This window comes from Leopardus geoffroyi, chromosome D2 (assembly GCF_018350155.1).
Source record: "Leopardus geoffroyi isolate Oge1 chromosome D2, O.geoffroyi_Oge1_pat1.0, whole genome shotgun sequence".
NCBI classification, from domain to species: Eukaryota; Metazoa; Chordata; class Mammalia; order Carnivora; family Felidae; genus Leopardus; species Leopardus geoffroyi.
This window is the reverse complement of record NC_059334.1, coordinates 35972769-35996756: the sequence shown is the minus strand read 5'-3', so window position 1 is coordinate 35996756 and position 23988 is coordinate 35972769. Positions and strand designations below refer to the sequence as shown.

Below are 23988 nucleotides of genomic sequence, written 5' to 3'. Positions count from 1 at the left end.
CAAAACCACATTCCTTCCAGTGCTCCTAAGTCATGTGTTTCTTAGATCAGTCTGTTCCTTTCATTCTTCACAGAACTTGACACCCTTCCCACAGCCTCCTCTGCAGCCAGTTATCTAATATGCATGGAAGCATTAAAGAGATACTTACATTCAGTGACAAAGAAATTCAGCATAGTTAGGACAACTGTGTGACCACTGAACATGTAATCTCCGCAAGTGTGAACACCAGTTAGGGTCATACCAAAGCCACTCCAAATGGCAAAGGCCCGGCGCAGTTTCTCCCATACACTGCCATATACCTATAAAGAAAGCTACAGATTAGAGAGGTAGGGGCTTCTGAACACCCACTCCCACTGAAATTCAAATGCTGAGTGACTTAGAAATAAGATCTAAACGAAAGCACCAGACTCCCAGTCTAATTCCAGACATCAAGAAAGAGTGGTCAGAAATATTCTGGTAATTACATGAAATCAATGTAATTCAAATTTCTCTACTAGAAGTTCCTTTACAGTGAAAAGGTCACTATTACACAAAATGTTTCCAAGTTTTAATCCAGTAATACAGTAGTACTTGCTGGCTGTTCTTGTCAACAAGAAATAGGCTATGACAGTGACAATGGCTACTATTCAATGTCTATTCATTTTCCCCTTCTTAACTGGTAACAGAATTTCAAACACTGCATTTCCTATCCTCCCTTACAGGCTTGGTGTGGTTATGTGACTAAGTTTTATACAAATAAGATGTAAGTGGAATTGTAAAAGATTTCTGGGAAGGCTAATTATAAAGGAAGGAGACAACAACTATACAGGAGAGCAGAAAGACAGAAGAATCATGAGTTGTGGTTAATTAAGTCCATACAATTACACATGACCTACTTTCAGATTTCTCTTATGAGAGAGAATAAACCATTTGTTTATTAAACGATGCCACCTTGAATTTCCTGTTATTTAAAGCCAAATCTAATCCCAACTCCCACACATAAGCTTAAAAAAGCAATCCATTTTGAGGAAGAGTTTGAGTAAAGGTCACTTTTTTTTAAAGGCATTTAACACATAATAACAGTACAAAAAACTGCTAGAATTTAGTGTGCATTTACTATGTGTAAGGTATACTGCTAAGTGCCTTATGTGTTACTGTATTTAATTTCCACAACAATCCTATGAAATGATTCAATTGTGCAGATGAGGAAACTGGCTTAGAGAGGTCACACAGTAAGTAACACAACGAGGATGTGAATCTTTGTTCACATGTGAATCCAGGAAGACCAATTCTAAAGTCCTAAGTCTTAGAATGCCACTCTACTTGCTAGATGGGGTGCTGCCCAATTCATCAATCATTTAATAAAGCCAGTTAGATTTAGTAACCACATGCGAAGTAACCGCTTGAGCTAAAGCCGACCCAAAGCCAGTTAGATTTAAAAAAAAAAAAAAAAAAAAAAAAAGCAGGGCAGGACAAGAAGAGGAATTTATTATTAGACAAAAGGAAAGAGAAGTTACTAAAATACACATGGTTTGGTTCCTCTAAGCCCTCTAAGAAGAACAGCGTTGGAGATAGTACTCTTGTAAGAGTAAGAAATTAGGCAGTGAAGCACAGAGACTGCTAGGAAAATGTATCTCAGCCAAGGACAGGAAAAAAATGATGCCAGTCAAAAGAAAGCAATCATTTCTCAGTTACTCAAGTCTCCCTATCCCTTCCAATTTTAAATGTCCCAAATATTCTTCCAGAAAAATAAAAATTAAAACATAACAGACTAAGATGCCTTGATGAGACAAGGTACAAAAATCTGCTTTAAGTAGTTCTTTCCTTAGAGTGGGTCCATTGCTACATTTCAAAAACAGGTTCTTGGTTCTGTCCCTAAACCTCCTACTTCTGGGAATGAGATTTCAAGCAATTACTTTATTTCAATGAAAATGCCCTATGGAGTTCACTGTAAGGGATTTGATTGCTAGTTACTATCACCTTAACCTTCTATTTTTAACAACTGCAACAAATAATACAGGTCAATAAGTAGGTTATATTATAGTTTAAAGCAATTAACAGTATTTAGGGCAAATTTGAATAGAAATGTCCACATATAACTAACTGATAATGAAAAACAGTCATTAGAGACAGAAAAAGGGTTATCCATACTATAGAGGAATGGTACCTAATTTATTTTTGTAGTACATGTTGTAGCGCTATGTACATATATTATTCTCTTTAGTGGCTGACCCAACAATTAAATCCCTCAGCTACAGGAAATTCTCTTTTCAGTGTAATAAGCTTATATATTTCTTTTTAAAAATCTCTTCTAATCAATTACCATACTATTTGGGGGAAATTGTTCTATCCCTATTTCACACCATGTACAGAAACAAATTCAGAAGAGTAAAGATTTAAATAGAAAACATAAGACCGTAGAAGTCTCATATCATTATCTTTCATTAATCAGAATGACAATGACTCTAAAAATTGATAATAAGTAGTGCTGGCATGAGAGTAGGAAAACTGATATGCATACAGTGTAGGTAGTAGTGAAAAATTTGTCTTTTCTGGTAAACATTTGAGCAATATCATCACTATTTTTAATGTTCATGTTCTTTGAGGTCATAATTCCACTTCCAGGAATTTATCTTAAGTAGATGTTTAAATAAGTGAAAATACATAAATGCACCAGGATGTTTACAAAGGCACTGTTTATAAAGAGTAAGATTTGGAAACAACATAAATGTGTATCATTTGGAAACTGGTAAATCATATAATGGGACACTGCAGCTATTAAAAAAATGAGGTATAACCATATGCATTTCTTTAGAAAAAAGTAATTAACATTAAATAAAACATAAGTTAAAAGAACAATATCTGCAATATTATCTCATCTTTTATTTAAAAAGTATCTATTATATAAACTTATGTGAATGTGTAAGCATGCTTAAAAATAGTCTATGTGGCTATATACCCAACTGTTAATAGTATTATTTATGGGATGGGTGAAAGAGGAAATTATGTGAGCTTTTACTTTTTTTTTTAATGTTTATTTTTGAGAGAGAGCGAGCCCGATGCAGGGCTTTAACTCATGAATCGTGAGATCATAACCTGAGCTGAAGTCTTTTTAACCAATTGAGCCCCATGTGAGCTTTCACTTTTCAATTTATATATTTTCAAAAATAAAACATTTCCTTTACACGAAATCCTAAGGGTCATATTAACCTTTCCCCCTTGCTTACTGGTCAGTGTCCTAATACCTAGAGAAAGTTTTGTTACCCTTCAGCTCAGGGCTGTATTTTTAGTTCTTGATCTCCTTTGGCTGCTTAATCTTCCCTTGCTGGCATTTCAGCTATTTACATTGCAATAGAAGACCTGACAATTATGTTTTACACTTTACAAAGAATATTAAAATAACAACAAAGCTGTTAACACATACATTTGAATATTAGGGAATACATAACTAAAGCATGGAAGTTTATAATAGTAGGATAATAAATTCTTTTCTCCAAATTTAATGAGTCTCAAAGGACAATTTTGTACAGTATAGGTGGTTTTCAGGTTTTTAAAATTTTTTGTTATCTGGGTTTTGTTATTGTTCCCATCTGCATAATCTCTCCTCTCTCAATTTAATCAAAAGAGAAGATATGTCTACAATATAGCAAAACAAGCTACAAAGTTTAAAACAAAAACAATAAATCAGCCATTATTTACTATACCCCAGGAAAGAGTAAAGTTTACAATAGAGTTTAGAATGCTTTAAATGGAATATGGTCAAACTGCAAAACTTTTTTTTTTTTTCAACGTTTATTTATTTTTGGGACAGAGAGAGACAGAGCATGAATGGGGGAGGGGCAGAGAGAGAGGGAGACACAGAATCGGAAACAGGCTCCAGGCTCTGAGCCCTCAGCCCAGAGCCTGACGCGGGGCTCGAACTCACGGACCGCGAGATCGTGACCTGGCTGAAGTCGGACGCTTAACCGACTGCGCCACCCAGGCGCCCCTCAAACTGCAAAACTTTTAAAAAAGGAGTGATGAGGACACTGAAGGGACCAGAGTCATGTCGTATGAGGAACTAACGATGTTCAGGATAGTGGGAAAGGGAAAATGACAATTGAAAGAAACTTGTTTTCTTTTCTTTCTGTGTTTGTTTATTTTTGAGGGAAAGAGAGAGAGAGAGTACGAGCAGGGGAGGAGGGGCAAAGAGAGAGGGAGACACAGAATCCGAAGCAGGCCCCAGGCTCTGAGCTGTCAGCACAGAGCTCAATGTGGGGCTTGAACCCACGAGCAGTGAGATCATGACCTGAGCCAAAGTCGCACACTCAACCGACTGAGCCACCCAGGCGCCCCAAAAGGAACTTGCTTTCTACAGCTTCACGGCACAGAACCAGTTTCAATGGACTGATGTAACAGGGAGGTAGATTTTGGCTTAAGATTACTACCAAATTATTTCTAGAAATCTATAGAGATCTATAGATCTAGAAATCTATAGAGATTTCTTACAGATATTGAAAATACTTAAAAGCACATTTTACTATTAAAAGCAAAATCTTAGCCCTATTACATATATGGTGCCATCAACCCACCAAGAACAAAAGGAAAGAATGATGAAGAGGTAGCTGGCTACCTTTCCAGTACACTGCAGGTGCTGTCCTGGCACGGAGAGGGAGGTCACAAACATGGTAAAGCAGCGAAGCAAGAACACAGTACCCATCAGACTACAGAGCCTTCGAAGAAGTATTGACCTGTGAACAGAGTGACCAAAAAAGAGAGAAAGATCAGAAGAAAGCAAACCAAAAAACTCCAGGCATCAAGTGTTTACTTAAAGGAAGAACAGACAGGAAAACCACTAGAACTAGACTCTTTGAAGAGGACAGAAATTTTAGAGAATTCTTCAATCTAAAGCATCGTTGTCTAATAGAACTTTCCGCAATGATGGAAATGCTCTATAACCGCACTAATAAGGTATCTACATGTAGCTCCTGAGTACTTGAAATGTGACTAGTACAACCAAGGAACTGAATTTTAATTTTATTTCATTTTCATTAATTTAAATAGCCAGATGTGGCTAGTACCTGCCATGTTAGACAGTGCAGACCTAAGAACATCATTTCATTGATAAGAAAATACGGCTAAGAGAAGGTAAAGGAGCTAGTGAGAAAGAAGTAAGACTAGTACTTACACTGATTCTTAGCTTAATGTTAGCCCTGTTATTCATCTATCGCTGATAAATTATTTATTTTATGAGAGGTAAAACTAAACACATGATTCTGGGGAATTTTTTGCTGATTAAGAACACGTAAATTGGTTACCGATAGTAGCTATCTAAGAAACATTCTCTAACTTCTCCTAAGTTAAACGTAAGGTATAAAATAATAAGTCTTTTGGGGTGCCTGGGTGGCGCAGCTGGTTAAGTGTCTGATTTTGGCTCAGGTCATGATCTCATAGTTCATGAGTTCAAGCCCCGCCTCTGGCTCTGTGCTGACAGCTCAGAGCCTAAAGCCTCCTTCAGATCTGTGGCTCCCTCTCTCTCTGCCTGTCCCCCACTTGTGCTCTGTCTCTCTCTCTCAAAAATAAACATAAAAAATTTTTTTAAATACTGTTTTTTTAATACCAAGTTTTATATTAAGTAAACTTAAAATTTTGAACTGCACTGTAACATCACTTGTACTGTCATATTATTTTTTTAAATGCCTTAAACCAAAACAGACTATAAGATTCTTAAAAACAGGAATTATGCTTTACACGTTTTTGAAATGCTCTTCCCACCCTCAAAAAAGCATTGAACACAGGTTAAGACATCTCAAATTTTAGTGTGTACACCTGGGATGGAGCTTAGGCATCTACATCTTAACAAGAAGCCTGGTGAGTCTAATGAAAGTAGTACAAAGACCACATTTTGAGAAACACTTTCTTTGACAAATTAAACATCAAAACTTGCATTTAACTGGCCACTACTATGCTTTGCTAAACCTACCACAGTTTCCTGTTTTGAAGAGTGGATAAATTCAAATTCACTGGGTCTTGTGAGTCAAAGTTAAATCAGAGAGCACCAGTGATATACATGTTCTTAAATCACCTCTGGTTTTAAGCAATTCAGAGTTAAAAATATTGCTGGAAAATGGGACAGAATGAAGCACAATACAGCCTGAGAGTGTGACAACAATAGCAATCATCAACCTTTCTTTTCACCTTCAAAGCGATGCAATAACTGCTGCTTAGGAACTGAAGCCCATCAGCGGTTTACCTCAAGCACTTCCTGGTGAGAACCGATCAAAAATTCAAGAAACTGTCCCTATTTCTCATCAGTGTCCAAAGACAAGAGATAGCAGATCCACAAACTTTAGAGTTCTTTAAAATTTTTCTTCACTATGCCTTTTTACTTAAATCAAATAATTTCCTCTCACTAAAGTAGGAAAGAAGCCTCCCTTATACTTTTTTTTTTTAATAAAAAATTTTTTTTCCTTTATATTTCTTAGTGGAAGTGCCAAAGAAGCACTTTCCCTATTCATCAATTTCCTACACCATCTTAAGCAAACCACACTGGCTAGACAGATGTGCATGGTGTGCAAAATAATCCCTTTTCTAATGAGCCTCCTGCAAGCAGAGAACAATGTCTTCCATTCAAGCACTATCCTTGTCCAAAGACCGTCTTTGGAGTTGTTTCTATCCTTCCACAAAAAGTGATATTTCCGGTTTGTTTCCAAAGAAAGTTAAAGCTAGACTGTTAGCCATTGGCTAATGGCCGAACATTGCCAACTCTGATCTTTGTGTTCAGAATACATTCAGAATGTAACTAAATATGGAGGTATTACCTCACGGTGACTTTCTTGTTGACCAAACCCAAAACATTTTCCATAATGGCTAAAGGAAATTAACAAGGAAACTACAAAGGGAGAAACAAGGTTTGATGAACTTTATCCAAGACAGTAAAAACATTTTGTCTTTTAATGGAATAACAGAGGTACCTGTGTTTGTGGAGAAGAAGAACCAGGAGCCAGATATAGCACAAAATCATGCCACATACTTCTGTCATGGCAAAGGCCCATGGGATTCTAGGAACACTGAAATAGAAAAAAATTACATTTCATACTGACAAGAAGTGCATGTATGTGACACCTTTTGCAACACGATACTCTTCAAAATTTATTTCTATAACTTTTACCTCTTTTAGGAGAGGATATTTAAAGAACCTGGGGGAAAGATCTGTTTCATCAAATATCTCATTTATCAAAACTTCTTTGCTGTTTTTGATTCCCAGTTAATGGTTCTCTGTGAAGAGGTGACAATCCTTCCCCCCCCCCCCCCCCCCATAGAATGGTAGACCTGGATAGGAAACTGCCCACAAAAATCAATGGGAAAGGGTTCACCTCTTGCATGATGTGCTAACTGCAGAATCCAGACAATTGGGGCTTGAACTTGACTCTTTTCTCCCTATAGTAATTTTTTTTTTAACTTGGTTTTGTTTTAGAGGTAGTAAATTGTTTTTACTCCTTTTTCTGCCCTCCTTTGTTTTATATCCTTGTTTTCTTCTATTGTTTCCATTGACCCCTCTTTCCTCACCAAAGCCACAGCTCCTGTGGTTATTCACTAGTAAAATACATGTCACATTTCCTAATTTAAAAAGAAAGAGAAAGGGGCACCTGGCTGGCTCAGTTAGTAGAGCATGTGACTCTTGATCTTGAGGTTTAAGTTTGATCCCCATGTTGGGTATAGAGATTACTTACAATCTTAAAAAATAAATAAATAAAAAGAGTGAAGGAGGAGAAAGAGAAGACAGAGGGGGAAAGGAGGTAAAGGTGGAAATGAATTAGTGCAAATATATCATCTCCAGGTGATCGTCTTTTTTTTTTTTTTTTTTTCCATTTATTTACTTTGAGAGATTCAGAGAGCGTGAGCTATGGCGGGGTAGGGGGTAGGGTGGGGAGAGAGGGAGAGGGAGAGAGACATAAAATCCCAAGCAGACTCAACACTGCCAGCATGGAGCCTGATGCAGGGCTTGAACTCACAAATTGTGAGATCATGACCTGAACTGAAATCAAGAGTCAGGCGCTTAACCAACTAAGCCACCCAGGCACCCCTGATTGTCTTATTTTTATTCTTTGTACATTTCCACTAAAATTTTTTGTACAATATATTAATTTTATAACTAAGGAAATAAACGTATCTTTTAAAAATAAAACATGAAATCTGAAAGAAAGGTATTAATAGTTTTATCCAACCAACCTTATTCAGAGTAAGTGAAGAGAATACATCATCTTTAGTCAGGGACTTGTCATTTATTACCTCAAAAGATTCCTCTTATGTATTTTTAATCTATTGCTGCCTTATTTATCTCGCATTACTAGGGGAAAAGGTTATCACATATCAGAAATTTTTAAATAAAAGAGAAATTCCTTTAAAAGACTTTTAACTATATAAATTTTTAAATGAATATTTAAAAATAATACATATATATATGTATGTGTATGTATATATATATGTGTGTGTGTGTGTGTATATAACAATTTTACAATGTTTAGGATGAAAATACATTTCTGCCCCACCCCCTACCTAATTCTTGCTTCCCAGAGGCAATCACTTTCACTCTTGTGTTTTATTTAGCATTATATCTCTTAGCTCCCACAGTCCATTTTCTCTCCCCTATTCTCTACAGTTTCACAATTTTTTAAAAAATAATTTTTGGCTTTTACTTAAGTTTCTAAATACCATTTGCAGCTGAGTCAGTAGAGAACAATAATTAAATCCCTTTCTTGTAGAAATTGTTATAATTCTCTAGAGCTAAAAAATCTTTCTTTCTTTTCTTTTCTCTTTTTTTTTTTTTTTTAGTTTGCTCTGTTTCTTATGTGCCTATCATCAATTCAGCTTCAAACTATTCTACCAATTCAATTTTTCCTTTTGGGGAAATCTCTCTTAGAGCTCTTCTTCTTCTTCTTCTTTTTTTTTTTCGAATTTAGTAGGTTTGGTCATGATCCCAAGGTTTGCCTTTCCCAGAATGGCATATAAATGGAATCACACAGTACGGTTGCATTTTCTAGTCTGCCTGTATGGCTCTTTTTTTGAAGTAAAACTCGACTTTCACCTCGTAAACTCTTTTCTATATTAGATTCTTTGTTTCCTGAATCCAAGTACTCGTCTTTTTCAGTTTACTCTTTAGTTTTGATTGTTTCCTCCATTCGTTTTCTGAGAAAGACAGGCTGAAGGACAAACTTGTTTTTAATGTTAGATTTATTGAGGTTTAATTTACAACCCAAAAAATTCATCCCTCTTAGCTGTGTAGTTCAATGAGGTTGACAAACATATTTGTTAGTCATGTTAACCACCGCCACTATAAAGATATAGAATATTTTCATTACTCCAAAAAGTTCCCTTGTGCCCCTCTGTAGTCAACCCCCTCTCTCACTTCTAGCTCTGGGGCAACAAGTCAACTGATTTCTGTCCTATATAGGTTTGCCTTTCTCAGAATGGCATATAAATGGAATCACACAGTATTTATCTAGATACCTTTTGTATCTGCCTATTTTCACTTAGTATATTATATTTCAGATCTACCCATATATACTGCATGTATAATTCTTTACCCTTTCTTTATCTACAATTTCCTTTCCATTCACTGGTTGATGGGTATTTCGGATATGTAATGGATATTTGGATATATTCAGTTTTGGGTGGTTTTGAATAAAGACCACATACAAGTCTTTGCATGGATATGTTTTCATTTCTCTTAGGCAAATACTTAGAAGTGAAACTGTTAAGGGTTATATGTTAAGGATATGTTTAACTTTTTAAGAAACTATCAAACGGGGCGCCTAGGTGGCTCAGTCGGTTTAGTGTCTGACTCTTGATTTCAGCTCAGGTCATGATCCCAAGGTCATGGGATCAAGCCCTGTGTCAGGTTCCATGCTGAGCATGGAGCCTGCTTAGGATATTCTCTCTCTCTCTCTCTCTCTCTCTTGCTCACTCCTCTCCCCTGTTTGCATTCAATAAAATAAAATAACAAATTATTAAAAAAACACCACAACTATCAAGCTGTTTTCAAAGCAGTTTTGTCATTTTGCATCTCTACCAGCAATGTATGAGATTATCAGTTCCTCTGAATCCTCATCAGGCGTTATCATCAATTTTTTTCATTTTAGCAATTCTAGTAGCTGTGGGATTGGAAAGTAAATATTTTGAGACTTGAAAACTTAAAAATATCCTTGGGTCTATCAGCAATTGCACTACTAGGTATTTCCAAAGGATACAAAAATGCTAATTCAAAGGGGCATATGCACCCCAATGTTTACAGCAGTGCTATCAATAATCAAATTATGGAAAGAGCCCAAATGTCCACTGACTGATGAATGGATGATGTGGTGTGTGTGTGTGTGAGAGAGATGGAATATTACTCGGTGACCAAAAAGAATGAAATCTTGCCATTTGCAACAATGTGGATGGAACTAGAGTATATTATACTAAACCAAATAGGTCAGAGAAAGACAAATAGCATGATTTCACTCATGTGGAATTTAAGAAACAAAACAGATGAACATTGGGGAAGAAAGGGAAAATAAGATAAAAACAAGGAGGCAAAGCATAAGAGACTCTTTACAGAGAACAAAGTGAGGGTTGCTGGAGGGGAGTAGGTGGGGGGGGTGGGCTAAATGGGTGATGCTCATTAATTAGGAGGGCACTTGTTGGGATCAGCACTGGATGTTACATGTAAGTGATGAATCACTAAATTCTACTCTGAAACCAATACTACACTATATGTTAACTAACTTGAATTTAAATTAAAAAAAAAATTTAAAAACTATCCTTCAGTCTAACCTTATAACTAACTGGTAGTTTGCTTGGACTGAGAATTCTAAGTTAGATGTTATTTTGTCTCAGAAAGTTAAAGGTCTTGTCCTCTAGCTTCCACTGTTGCAAAGAATTTGATGCTATTTACATTTCCAATCTTTTCTATGTTACTTGTTCTGTCTCTTAAGAAGCTAAATTTTAGGGGGCACCTGGGTTGCTCAGTAGGTTGGGCTTCTGACTTCAGCTCAGGTCATGATCTCACAGCTTGTGAGTTCAAGCCCTGCATCGGGCTCTGTGCTGACAGCTCGGAGCCTGGAGCCTGCTTCAGATTCTGTGCCTCCCTCTCTCTGTGTCCCTCTCCTACTTGCACTCTGTCTGTCTCTCTCTCTCAAAAATAAAGATTAAAAAAAATAAATTAAAAAAAAGAAGCTAAATTTTAGGATCTTCAGCCTAAAATCCAGTGTTCTAAAATTTTCCATTTCTTATTCAGTGGGCCCTTTCAATCTGGAAAGTCACATCCTTTGAATTCAGGAAATTTCCTTTATTACATTCTAAATAATATCTTCCCCTTCATTTTCTCTATGTATTCTTTCTAATACCCTTATTTGTTCACTGTTGGGCCAAATGGATTGATCTTACTTTTTCTCCTCTACTTTTCATTTTTGTTCTACATACAGGGCAATTTATCAAATCTATATCCCAATTATTCTGCTGGATTTTAAATTTCTACTTTCATTTTTAATTTTCCAAAAGCTTTTTTTCTGAATTTTCCTTTTTTATAGCCTACTGTTACTGTCTCATAAAATGCAACATAACATCTCATCTGTGAGAATATGGTTTATTTTTTGAAGTGTTCTTATGCTATTTTGTGTTTCCCATGTTGCTTTTTTCTGTTTGCATTGGTCTTTTGTCCTTAAATGTCTGATCATTCTTGACCATTCATATTTGACAGTGAAGCACTAAAAAAATAATTTGAAGCTCTGTGCACATAGATTGAGCTTCTCACGTTGTGGGTTTCATGGTAGAGTGATAAAGGGGTCTGGTTGATGAGATAGGGGTATCTCCCCTACCATTGTATCTATAGTCCTTTTCTCCTGTGTAGGTTTTCCAAGGAGAGGGATCTGTTCTCCTGCTTAGATGGCTGGTGCTGGGAGGGAATGGGGATAAGAAGTCTGGCTACTTAAGGAAGGGAGCTAGAAGTTTCAGTGATCAGTATGTAAATTTATAGTAATCACCTTGAACACATCTAGGTACCTTTGTTCTCACGAGTCCAGAATCCCTCACATTTAACTACTCTGGAGACTATACCATCTATCTTCTGTTGGAATTGAGCAAGTCTAAAAGCTTTTCAACCAATTCTCCCATATTTGGCTCCTATTTGTACCTGGTTGTGACAGATACCTGGTGCCATCTGTTTAGAGAGTTTTTCTGGAGCTCTGCAACACAAACTCCCCTTTTGGACATTGCTAGCTCCGGTTCCTAATCTTATAATAGGCCCTCAACTTCCTACTTTCCAAATATTCATCATTATCACTACTTTTGCCTTCATAGGATTATAGGGTTCCCCTTCATCTCCTTTTTACTGTTATTTTAGTGGAATGTTGTGAGGAAATGTTTTTTCAAGATCTCATTATTTATTTTGATACACAGTTATCTAAAATGCATTATACATGTACATGCCTCTTTTTTTCTAGATAAAAATTTAACTTTGGTAATTATTACCATTATTTGGTAATAATCATGATTATGAACACTGATTATTACACTGAATATGATAATGACCTCAGGATTACTGAGAAATGAAGGTTAAGCTCCAGGCTAGAGTAGTTTTTCCATTATTTGTTTGCTATTTATAGTGCTTCTGGTTCTTCTGTTACTAGTATGGCTATCAGCTATCCTTTCTCACTGTTTTAAGTGGGCCTGCCTATAGAGGCATCCCTATCTCCTAATTTTCTGTTTAAGGTGTACTGAAGGTCTTGAAATTGTGTAACATAAGCTTCAGAAACAGACTTTGAAACAAAGATCAGTGTGAAAGTGATTAGGAGTGTTCCCAAGGGAAAACCTTAGGGTAGTAAGAAAATGAGAATAGGAAGGCAAGGAAGCAGGGTAAAAGTGAGACATCAAATAAAGGCTTGTGGGGTTAACTATGGCAAGGGTAATTATGGCTCAATCCTATGGGGACTTTGGGAGACAGTGTAGGTCCGACCTAAAAGTTGTCCCAATTAGGGTGAAGAGAAATAAAATATTTATACCCTATCTCATCAGTCATTAGTTAAAGGCCGTTGCTGGAGGGATGTAAATTCCTAAGCATGTTTGCCTCTCTTTCCAAGCAGGCAAAATGTATTCAGCAGCCCAGATGCAGCTCTCCAACACAGATACATTTACTGGATGTTGGGGGCGTCCACATGCAAGAAAATGAAAAAGAGATCTGAGAGTACACAGGAAAAACACTGATAGCACCTGTTACCATTCTCCTATGAATAAAGCTTCAATGCTTAACAGCATGAAGATTTGTAGTCGGTGGCACTATAGGGAGTTAGGCAAAATTTGGCTTCATATCCCCATTACAAACTGAAAATTACATATATGTTTACACAAAATTTTGTACACAAATGTTCATAAGCAGCATTAATGGCAGCCAAAAAGGGGACACACCCAAACATTCATTAACTGATTAATGATAAACAAAATGTAGTATATATCCATACAATGGAATATTATTGTGTAATAAAAAGGAATGAAGCACTGATACATATTACTATATGGATGAATCTTGAAAAATTATGCTAAATGAAAGAAGCCAATCACACGCAAAAAAGGCCACATATCATATGATTCCATTTATATGATATGTCCAGAACAGACAAATTCACAGGTGTAGAAAGTAAATTAGTGGTTTCCAGGGAATGGAATGAGACTGATAATGGATAGGAGTTTCTTTCTGGGGTAATGAAAATATTCTGGAATTAGTGGTGATAGTTGCACAATTTTGTAAATATAATAAAACCAATTGAATTGTACACTTTAAAATAAAATCCTCATTTCTCTCTCAGGTCATTTTTCCACCTTTCTCCCACTACACCTTGGTCATAGGCATCTATCGAACCTCAGCATCCATTCTCTCATTTCTTGAAGACTTCAGCTTCTGGTTCACTGTCACTTTCTCTAAAACTTCTATTGTAACTTGGGTTCTTCTCACTTATCTTTTTACTTCTCCTTTGGCCTTGTCTTTTACTCTACTTCAGTGACCTGCACCCATGGTTATAACCTGGATCTTGTCATTATTAAGATTATTTTTCATAATCTTAACTTCAAGAATCCTATATTAACCAACACCTCTTTGCTTTCCAGCTTATTCCTTCTAGTACTCCCAACCTCAATAATTTTGAGACCTAAAATCCATTGATCTTACAACATTTTCACTGTCCTTCACCTATCTCATTTCCTCATGTCCCTTCTTATCCACCTGAGTCCATGGTCAGTCATTATAATCACTCCCTTGCCTGGTCTTCCTTCATCATGCTGCCTAGCAAACCTTCAACCCTGCTTATTAAATCCAGTTACCCACCTATTCCATCCACCTATTTGAGTGAGGTAGTAAAAATACATCATGCCAACATGACTACTAACTTCAAGGAGGCGATCAGTGCTGCTACTACATCACACAAGTCTACTCACTCTCCTAGATGACTATTTTACACCCCATTCATTTTCCTCAAGCTGCCATCTTTCTCTCCATTGTAACTCTCTATTTGCAGAGAAAATAAAAACAATCAGGAGAGCACTTCCTCATGCTCTACCGTCACATCTAACAATGTGCTTCTGTATTTTCTATCTTCTCTGTTATGTATGAACAGTCCATGTGCCTAAACCAACCTCTCCTACCCATTAGATCCCATCACTTTTCATTTACTCAAGGACATGACTCTGATCATGTCCCTCTCTTTCCTCCTAACATCATTCCCCTCCGCCTAAATTGGGTCATTCCTATCATCAATACAACAAACATACTATAATATAGCCCATCCCAAACTAAAATCCTGGTGACTCTCTATCCTTTCCTTCTCTGTCCAAGATACAGCTCCATTTCTCTACCACCTTTACAGGAAACCTTTTAAGATTTGATTGTTTCCAATTTCTCTCTTCCTATTCTCTTTTTCTCTCTTATCAACTCTAACCAATTTTTTTTTTTAACTTTTCTTGGCTATGAAAAGTTGAACGAATAAATACTTTAAGGTCTTCACTTAAATCCACCGTACAATTACCATTTTTTCCACATTTATTTTTTTTCACTCTTTCTATGCATACCTACATACACACACACACACACATTCTGTTTTGGAAGAACCTGAACCCACCCCCTGCAAAGTAAGTTGCAGACATTATGACACTTCCCTCCTAAATACTACAACATGATTCCCCTAGGAAAAAGGATATCCTTTTCATAACACAATACGCTATTATACCCAGGAAACTCTAACATTGATTGTTAGACAACATTGTTTAATATGAAGTCCATACCCAAAATTTCCTAAATGTCCCCAAAATGTCAACAGTATATATTTTTTCTTGATATAGGTTCCAATTAAAGTTCATATATTGCTCTTGGTTACAGCTCTTCAATATCCCTACAATTCTCTCTGCCTGACTTCCGTTTGCTATAATATCTACATTTTTGGAGAGTCCAGATCAGCTGTCTTATTAGACTGTTCCTTGTTCTGGATTTGTCTGATAATTTCCTCATGATTAGACTTAGGTTACATTTGGAGGGGCAAGATTATTATATAGTGATACTGTGAACATCACATCCAATGCACATGTCAGTTTGAAATGCTACATTTGATCATTTGGTTAAAACAATGCATGTCAGATCATGACACTGGAAAGCTACCTTATTCTTCCTATAATTAAGTAGTATGTGAGATGATTATTTTCAAATCATGTGAACATCCTTGATCTTTCACCTAATGATTTTAGCATCCACTGATGACTTGCCTGAATCAATTACTATGCTGGATGTTGCAAAATAGGCCATCCATGTTAATTTGCTGGTATCATTCTTGAAGAATTTCCCCTCTTGCCAGACCATTTTTTTGTTTGTTTTATCACTATGGATTCACAAATTCTTTCTTTTACTCAATATATTAGAATCCATTACCATCACTATGCTTTTGGATGTTTTAATTGCCCTAGTTTGATCAGTGCAAGTCCCTTCAAACCAGCTCATATGTTCTTCTGACATGCTTTCATTGGTTTTATGCACTTCCTTGATTTATGGAACAAGAGCTGTTTCGCTCATTTTACATTTTCCTTGCTTCACACTTAAAACTAGTTCATATCAGTTCTTAAAAATCTTCCTCACTCTTCTTTGTGATTTAGTAGTACTCTGCTATGCAGAGTATTATATTCAACCAGTTTTCCAAGGATAGGCATTTATATTATTTCCAATATTTGCAATTACTACAAATAATGTCACAATGAGCAACTGTCACAATGAGCATATGTTTCCTATTTGTGGATTATATCCCATTAGGTAAATTTCAGTAAGTCTCATATTCTCTTTTGAACCCATTACAATCAGCTTCTCCTTTTACTAACTCTTGTGAAGGTCAATGTTGCTATATCTGATGGTCAATTATCCACATTTTACTTGATCCCTGAGTAGCACTTAAAAACAGCTAATTATTAATTATTCCTGCCCTCTTACAATACTTTTTTTTAACTTGGCTTCCAGGATACTACTTTCTCTCTCTGCCCTGACATTCTCAGTCTTCTTTACTGGTTTTGCCTTACTTCTCTGATTTCTGTTAGAATGTTCTTGGGCTTGGGGGCATCTGGGTGGCTCAGTTGGTTAACTGTCTGACTTTGGCTCAGGTCAGGTCATAATCTCATGGTTTGTGAGTTGGAGCCCCACATCGGGCTCTGTGCTGACAGCTTCGGATTCTGTTTCTCCTTCTCTCTGGTCCTCCCGTGCTCATGCTCCGTCTCCCTCTCTCTCTCTCAAAAATAAACATTTAAAAGATAAAAAAAAAATAATAATAAGGAAATATAAAACAGGCCACTCATTTAAAAAAAAGAAAAAAAAAAAACAAAAGAATGTTCTTGGGTTCAGTCTTTAATCTTTCCACTTTTTAACTCACTCGCTAGAAGACCTTATCTAACATCACAGCTTTACCTGTGCTGGTAACTTCCAAATTTCAGCCTACACCTTTCTGAACTCCAACTCATCCTTCCATCTCTTACTTGACATAATGATTTGGTGTAAAAGATATCTCAATCTGACATGTCCAAAACCAAATCCTTACATTTCTTTCCAAGTCAGCTGTCTTCCCATCTCTGTAAAGGGCAACTCCATCCTTGCAAAGGGTCAGGTCAAAAATCTTGGAGTAATCCTTGACCTTTCTTTTTCTTATGCCTTACATGCAAATCCATCAGCAAATCTTGTTGGCTGCGCTTTCTAAATATATAAATAGAACTTGACTCTTTCACACCATCTTACCACTACTATCCTCATCCAATGCACCTCATTTTTGTCAAGGTGAATTCAATAATTTAATCCCTATTTGGCCATACTCACGTCCACACTCAGGCTATTCTCAGTACAACTAGAGTTACTTTTTAAAATGGCAGATCACTCCTTCTCTAAAATACTTTCCAATGGTTTCCCTTTTCATTCAGAATGAAAGCTAAAATCCACACAATAATCTACGAGTCACTATACAATCTGGATTCCTGTTTCCTCTCAAACTTCATCTCTCATTTGCTGTTCTTTAAACCTGCTAAGTACCCTACCAATTCAGGATTTCTGCAACTTGTGTTGCAACTTGGAATAAGGAAACAACTTGGAACAAAGAACAAGGAGCAAGGAACAACTTGTTTCCTCTGCCTCCAATCCTCTTTCCTTAGATATCCATATGCTTTCTTCCTTACTTCCTTAGGGTCTTCTGTTTATAATTGGGAAAACTGTATAGAATAGGGGAGGAGATATAGGGATCTAACAGTTTCTTCAACAGCTTTCATTAGATTCTTCTTTTAGCACCACCCTTTCACCTGCAATATCCAGAGTTTTGAGAAATCTGCAATATAGATTGGGTTGGTTCTCATTTTTCCTAATTGCTGTTTTAGAATTTGATTATTTTAGGTCTGTTTGTTGCCACTCATCCACCTACTTTCAAACTTCCAAAAATGTATGGCTACTCTCTCCTCTCTTATCTGCTGCATACTTGTAGGCTTACAACTTAAACAAAAACCTCTTTACTACACTTTAAATCGGGGTTTGTGAGGACAAAAATGTGATATGTACATCATTTTGCCATCTCAACACGAATACTTTAATTCACTTCATTAAAAAAAAAACACATTCTAAACAAAAAAACATTCTACAAGGCACTTTCAGAAGGGTAAACGTTTTATAAAAACAATCAGGAAAGTTCTACAAACTTAAAACAGATTTTTAAAATCACAAATATAAAACCTAATAGTTTTGAGTTTTGTTCTATTCTTATTTTTCATATGCATATACTATATTCTTTTTTATGCATGCAACACTTCATAAAAACAAGAGGATACTATCAACGAATCAATTTGTATTATTTGTGATAATTCCAATTTATTTGGTGATACAGGAGCCTTCCCCATATTTTTGGAAAAGCTTTTAAACCCCATTCATCAAGAAAAGGTAACCAAATTCCATTTATTATAGACACCATTCCAGGAAACCCTTTTAAAATGTGAACTGCCCAAGGAGCTATAATATAGCTATAAAAAAAATAAATTAAGCAGTGGCTTTTCCCACTCACACAGGCTTAAGGTCTAATTTACTTTAAGACAGGGGAACCTGGGTGGCTCAGTCAGTTAAGCATCTGACTTTGGCCCAGGTCATCATCTCACAGTTTATGAGTTTGAGCCCTGCATCAGGCTCTGTGCTGACAGCTTGGAGCCTGAAGCCTGCTTTAGATTCTGAGTCTCCCTCTTTCTCTCTTTCCCCCTCCTCCAGCTCATGCTCATACTCTATCTCTGTCAAAAATAAATAAACTTAAAAAAAAAAAAAAAGCGACTTCAAAGCATATCTTCATATGCTACCAGATAAATAGAAAGTATGTATCAACCAAAATAATAACAAACAACATAATTATCATAACTATATTATCATTGCTGTTATTGCAACCTTCTGCAAACTTGGCAACTAGAAACAAAACTTACCTGTCTAAGAATATATCTGGGAGTGGTGGATAGGTCTGCATATCAGGCACTCGCTCGTGGACTATAACCATAATGAAAGATGTAAACCCAAATACTATAAAAACATATATACAACTCAATATGGTCTTCCAATACTCTGGGTCCAATCTTCGAATAGAATGTTTGTTTTTACCATTCATGTACTGGTACTGATCAGAATTCAAATCAGTGATCGGTCCATCACAGTCATGTGAAGGCTCTCCATTACAGAGCCACTCTGCGCTGTGAAGAGCACTGATGAAAGGTGTCATGGAACCCATGGGACTGTCACTGTTGTATCCCATTTCTTCTAAAACATCAATATGTATTTTCTGCAATTTTCGGACTGAGAGCATTAACCTTTTAATGTCCCCTAAGATTTTGATTTCCAGAGGAGGAGACCGGAGATCATATTCAGTCAATGTTAGCAATGTGATTCCATCAAGTCGGTGCTTATTACATAAAATGTCCACATATTCAAAAAAGCCTTCATCCTTCAGCCAAACAGCTACATGCTTGGTAGTCCAGCGACGAATGCAGAGGTGATTAGGAACAGCCATTTCCTTTTCCACTGCCTGTCCAGGGAAATCAGGAAAACAAAACAAAAACTTCAGTGTGTCCTAACTACTCCTTTAAAGACCAAATACACGTAAACATACCAGAAACAATAATTTTTCTATTCTGATCTATTGGCTTCTAGAAGAGAGTAAAAAGGAAAAAAAAAAACCAAATGATTGGTTTTCAGTAGATTAACATTCTAATAATTTTATGATATGGCCCCCACAGAAGAAGGAAGGCTAATGACTAAACATTTTTACAAAAAATTACTCTACAAATGGCCTTTCCACACCATAGCAAGTGTAACTTCATTAGAAAAAGCCTACTGCTGAGAATTGAGAAAAATCTCATTTTAATGCTTTTCTTAAAATGAGATACAGAAAGATACCTAATACATAAAAATTAATCAAATTTTAGAAATCTTCATGTTTGATGGAATAAGTATCTCCCACTTCTCTAAAATGAGAAAACAAAAACAAGAAACACCACCAAGGTAGAGAACTAGTTTTAGGAAACCCCTTAGATTAAGAATATTTCTACCCACTACACAAATGATTTCTAAACAGATATAAAGCCTATAAACTATATATAAGTATCTTATTAGCTCATTTCTTTCCATACTTTGAATATACCATTATAGAACTAAATAAGAAATTTCCTTCTTAAACTATCACTGAGATTTCAGTGATAAAATTTTTAAAAGAAAACTGTCATTTCAATGTACTCATATTTGAGGACCCAAACTTTATATTGTGATTGTAAAAGGCCAATAATGTACTATATGAAAATGTACTAATTATTTTTACTACTTTGATCCACATAGTTCTGTTTATGTTCTTTTCCATTCTAAAACTTTCAGTAACTTGGGCCTCTATCAGGTTTATAAGATAACACAGGAGACAAAGGCCTACGTGGAAAAAACTTATTTTTCCCTGAAGTATTTTCCTCAGTTACTAAAGCATGTGGGTTTTCTGACATCTTCCATATTTTTAAAGATCCTATTTCCTTCTGAGATGATTTTTTAATTAATTTTTTTGAGAGAGAAGGTGCAAGTGAGCGAGGGAGCAGAGAAAGAGAGAATCCCACGAGGGGTAAAGGGGGGGGGGGGGAGACGATTTTTTTTTAAAAAACACAGTAGGCAAACTTTAAAGCATAACAACAACAAAAAAATAAAGAATGACATAAGAAGTACCCAAATGTCCACTACCCAGTTTGAAAGAATACCAAATAATTCCAATATATGTTCGGTTTCTTAATCTGGGTATTAGTCATACAGGTTATGTTCATCTTATAAAAATTCAAGAAGCTATATGCTTATGATCTACACTTTACGTATGTTAAACTATATTTTAAAAGTTTGCTTTAAAAGGCCAAAAACAAAACATCAATACAATTGAATGTCCCTCCCTGATACTGTCCCCTTCCTCCCCTTCCCAGATGAAATAATTCTTGATTTTGGTGTTTATCATTTTCTTATAATATGCACTTTTGGCTATGATAAATCTTCTATGCTTACTTATGTTGAGAAAAGTAAAAAAACTGCTACTGTTCTACATTCTTCCCCTACCCACACAAACTCTTGCCATGAAGACTTATAAATACTTGAAAAAGGCAGATACTTAACTACATGAGCACCACCACTTACACCATCGAAAATATTCAGGCAACAAGAAATGTTTATTAAATATGTATTTCTTAATTACTAAAAAGCAATCCTAATTTTTGGAAGCCTTTAATCAGATTTTGTTTCCAAACAGAGTTTTTCATATCATCAATCCACAATAGCTTTTCAGTCTTAGAACATTAACAGCACATCTGCCTATAAGGATCTGTATGCTTTAAAAAGCTGCCTAATTCTTATGTACCAAAGAGCTACATAAACTCTTACTCAGCTCTTTTTAGCTACATTATATCGTCGCCATCCCAAACATGTTTTATGCAGTTTACCACATTGAATTTATACACACTGATGTATATCATTTTATGTAAGTTATCACATATATACAAAATTCCATTAAAATGACTTTGGTATGTTTTAGTTCATATATATATCCAGACGGTTTCACCCCACCCACTACATACATATCTCTTCCCCAAAGATATGCTCTGAATAAATTTCTTCATCTTTGAATATCCAACCACACCTGTTACATACAAACTCTGCAGCAGTTACGATGTAGCAAATTTGCGAAGTTCATCTCCCACAAAACAAGGCTAGATTCTTCATTTTATTTTCTATTCTGCTACCTTTCTCCTTTCTCAAACAGCTTACCACCAATGGGTTCCAAGTCACTCCCATCCTTATAGCATTATCCTTCAGTACGGTTTTGTCTCATACACTGTTCAAAACGATCTTCTCTTTGTTTTTTTCTTTTTTTCCCCCTGTCTTAGATCACCAGTTCTCTATACTCTCAATTGGGCCAACAATCAGAGTTTGATGCTGGTATTTTAGCTGCTACAAAACGAGTAACACAAGGAAGCCTTTGAGCCTGCTGTGGCAATGTCCTAAAAACATGACACACTCCACTAATGTGCTTCATCAGGTCAGGACATGTCCTTTAATTGTATGCTACTACATATAGTTAGAGGCCCATATTTATGTAACACCGTGAAAACCTGCACTAAAGAGGTATATTAAAAAGATGATAAAAGGCTTTAGGGCCAATTTAGTATTTATGTTGTGCCACAGAAACTACATGGAACAGGAAATTTTGAACAAAGATATGACGGCTATGAGTTTCATATAAATCCAAAAAAATGAAATTAAGTTAGTGTTTAAGAACACTTTCAGCTTTAATCAATAATTAATATGAATCAATTAAGGTTTAAAGGGACTCCATTTTTGACCAAGATTTAATGAGAGGGACCAAATTTACCCTCCCACCACAAATAACCAAATGATAGACAAAATACATGGGAGAGAAAAACCAGCATCAAGACACTGGGTATCAGACAAAAAAGATCGCTGCCAGACAGAATACAAAGTGAACCCTACTGCCCCAGCTTACTGCCCTGAGAGGTTCCAAGTCATGTGTGACACAGGACACAAAATGGGTGAGGGCTGGCAGACTTGCTGAGTTGAGGAGATAGAGCTGAAGGTCTGGGGAGATCCAGGTGGCTAGTGTTCATGAAATAGATTACTGGAGAAGAGAAAGATGCACGGACAGAGAACTTGTTATAGACTGAATGCTTTGTCTCTCCAAAATTCATATATTGAAATCCCAACCCCCTAATTAGGAGGTGACTAGTCATGAGGGCAGAACCCTCATAAATGGGATTAGTTGCCTTTTAAGAGATACTCCAGAGAATTTTATCACCTCTTCCACCACCTAAAGACATAACTAGAAGATGACTGACTATGAAGCAAGAGTCAGGCTCTCACCAGATATCAAATCTGCTGGGCTTTGATCTTGGACTCCTCAGTCTCCAGAACTGTGAGAAATAAGTGTGCTTTGTTTAAGCCACCCAGTCTACAGTATTTTTGTTATAGTAGCCTGAAAAGACTAAGACAGAACCCCAGAGATCTGCAGAGACTGTCCTTTGAATATGCAGCTAAAATGCTGATCATCACATACACACGAGGAAACAAAACAGGACTGAAAAAAGCACCACCCAGAAAGATTAGAGGGAACAACACTCAGTACACACACAAGACCAATACAAATGCCTACCCCAAACAGACTGAAAAAAACCAAAAGAATCTCACAATTCATGGGGCATTAGGCAAAGCACATAGGAAGATCTTGCATAGTAGGAAGACAAAATTAATCCTAAAGCAGTAGTTGTTTGACTGGGGGCAATTTGCTACCCCCTCCCCAACATTTGGCAATTTCTGGAGACATTTTTGGTTGTTACAAGTAGGGAGTCACTTAAAGGGCAGAGGCTACAGATGCTGTTAAACATTCTACAAAGCACAGCATAGCCCTTCACAACAAAGAAACAACTGATTCAAGATGTTGATATTGAGTGCTGATATTGAAAAACCCTGCCCTACAATGAACAGGCCTCTGGTCCAGTCAAATAAATCTTTTTTTTCTTGAAGTTTATATATTTTTGAGAGAGAGAGCAAGCGAGATAAAGAGAGAGAGAAAGAGACAGAGAAAGAGAGAGATTATCCCCAGGCTCCATACTGTCATCACAGAGTCCAACGTGGGGCTCGATCTCATGAATTGTGAGATCATGACTTGGGCCGCAATCAAGAATTGGACACTTAGCCGACTGAGCCACACAGGCACCCCCAGCCAAACAAATGTTAAAATCAAGATCCAAAAGAATCAAATTATTTTCCAGTAACTTAACTACATCCTACAACAAAGTTCAAGATTACTAGGAGTATTTAGCACTCAACAGATAAAATCCATTATGTCTGGCATCCAATCAAAGATGCCTACTCTCTATCCAGAGTAGGAAAAATTACCTATAATTAATAGAAAACAAATCAATCAAAATTGACCCAGAACTAAT

The 23988-nt window shown here is 36.3% G+C and overlaps 1 protein-coding gene across 5 annotated transcripts in view; it reads right to left on the bottom strand.

Moving 5' to 3' along the window:
• SAMD8 (sterile alpha motif domain containing 8) overlaps window positions 1-23988 on the bottom strand; it is a 52131-nt gene that overhangs the window by 4637 nt on the left and 23506 nt on the right. For 4 of the 5 annotated variants that reach the window (XM_045439688.1, XM_045439690.1, XM_045439689.1 and 1 more), the window contains 4 exons: window positions 18949-19541; window positions 6933-7028; window positions 4592-4709; window positions 149-299 (listed from right to left, as the gene is read on the bottom strand). In XM_045439688.1, coding sequence (XP_045295644.1) covers window positions 149-299; window positions 4592-4709; window positions 6933-7028; window positions 18949-19541 — 958 coding nt within the window. Of the gene's footprint in view, window positions 1-95; window positions 300-4591; window positions 4710-6932; window positions 7029-18948; window positions 19542-23988 lie in introns of those variants that run through there. The other variant, XM_045439693.1, reaches the window with a different exon arrangement.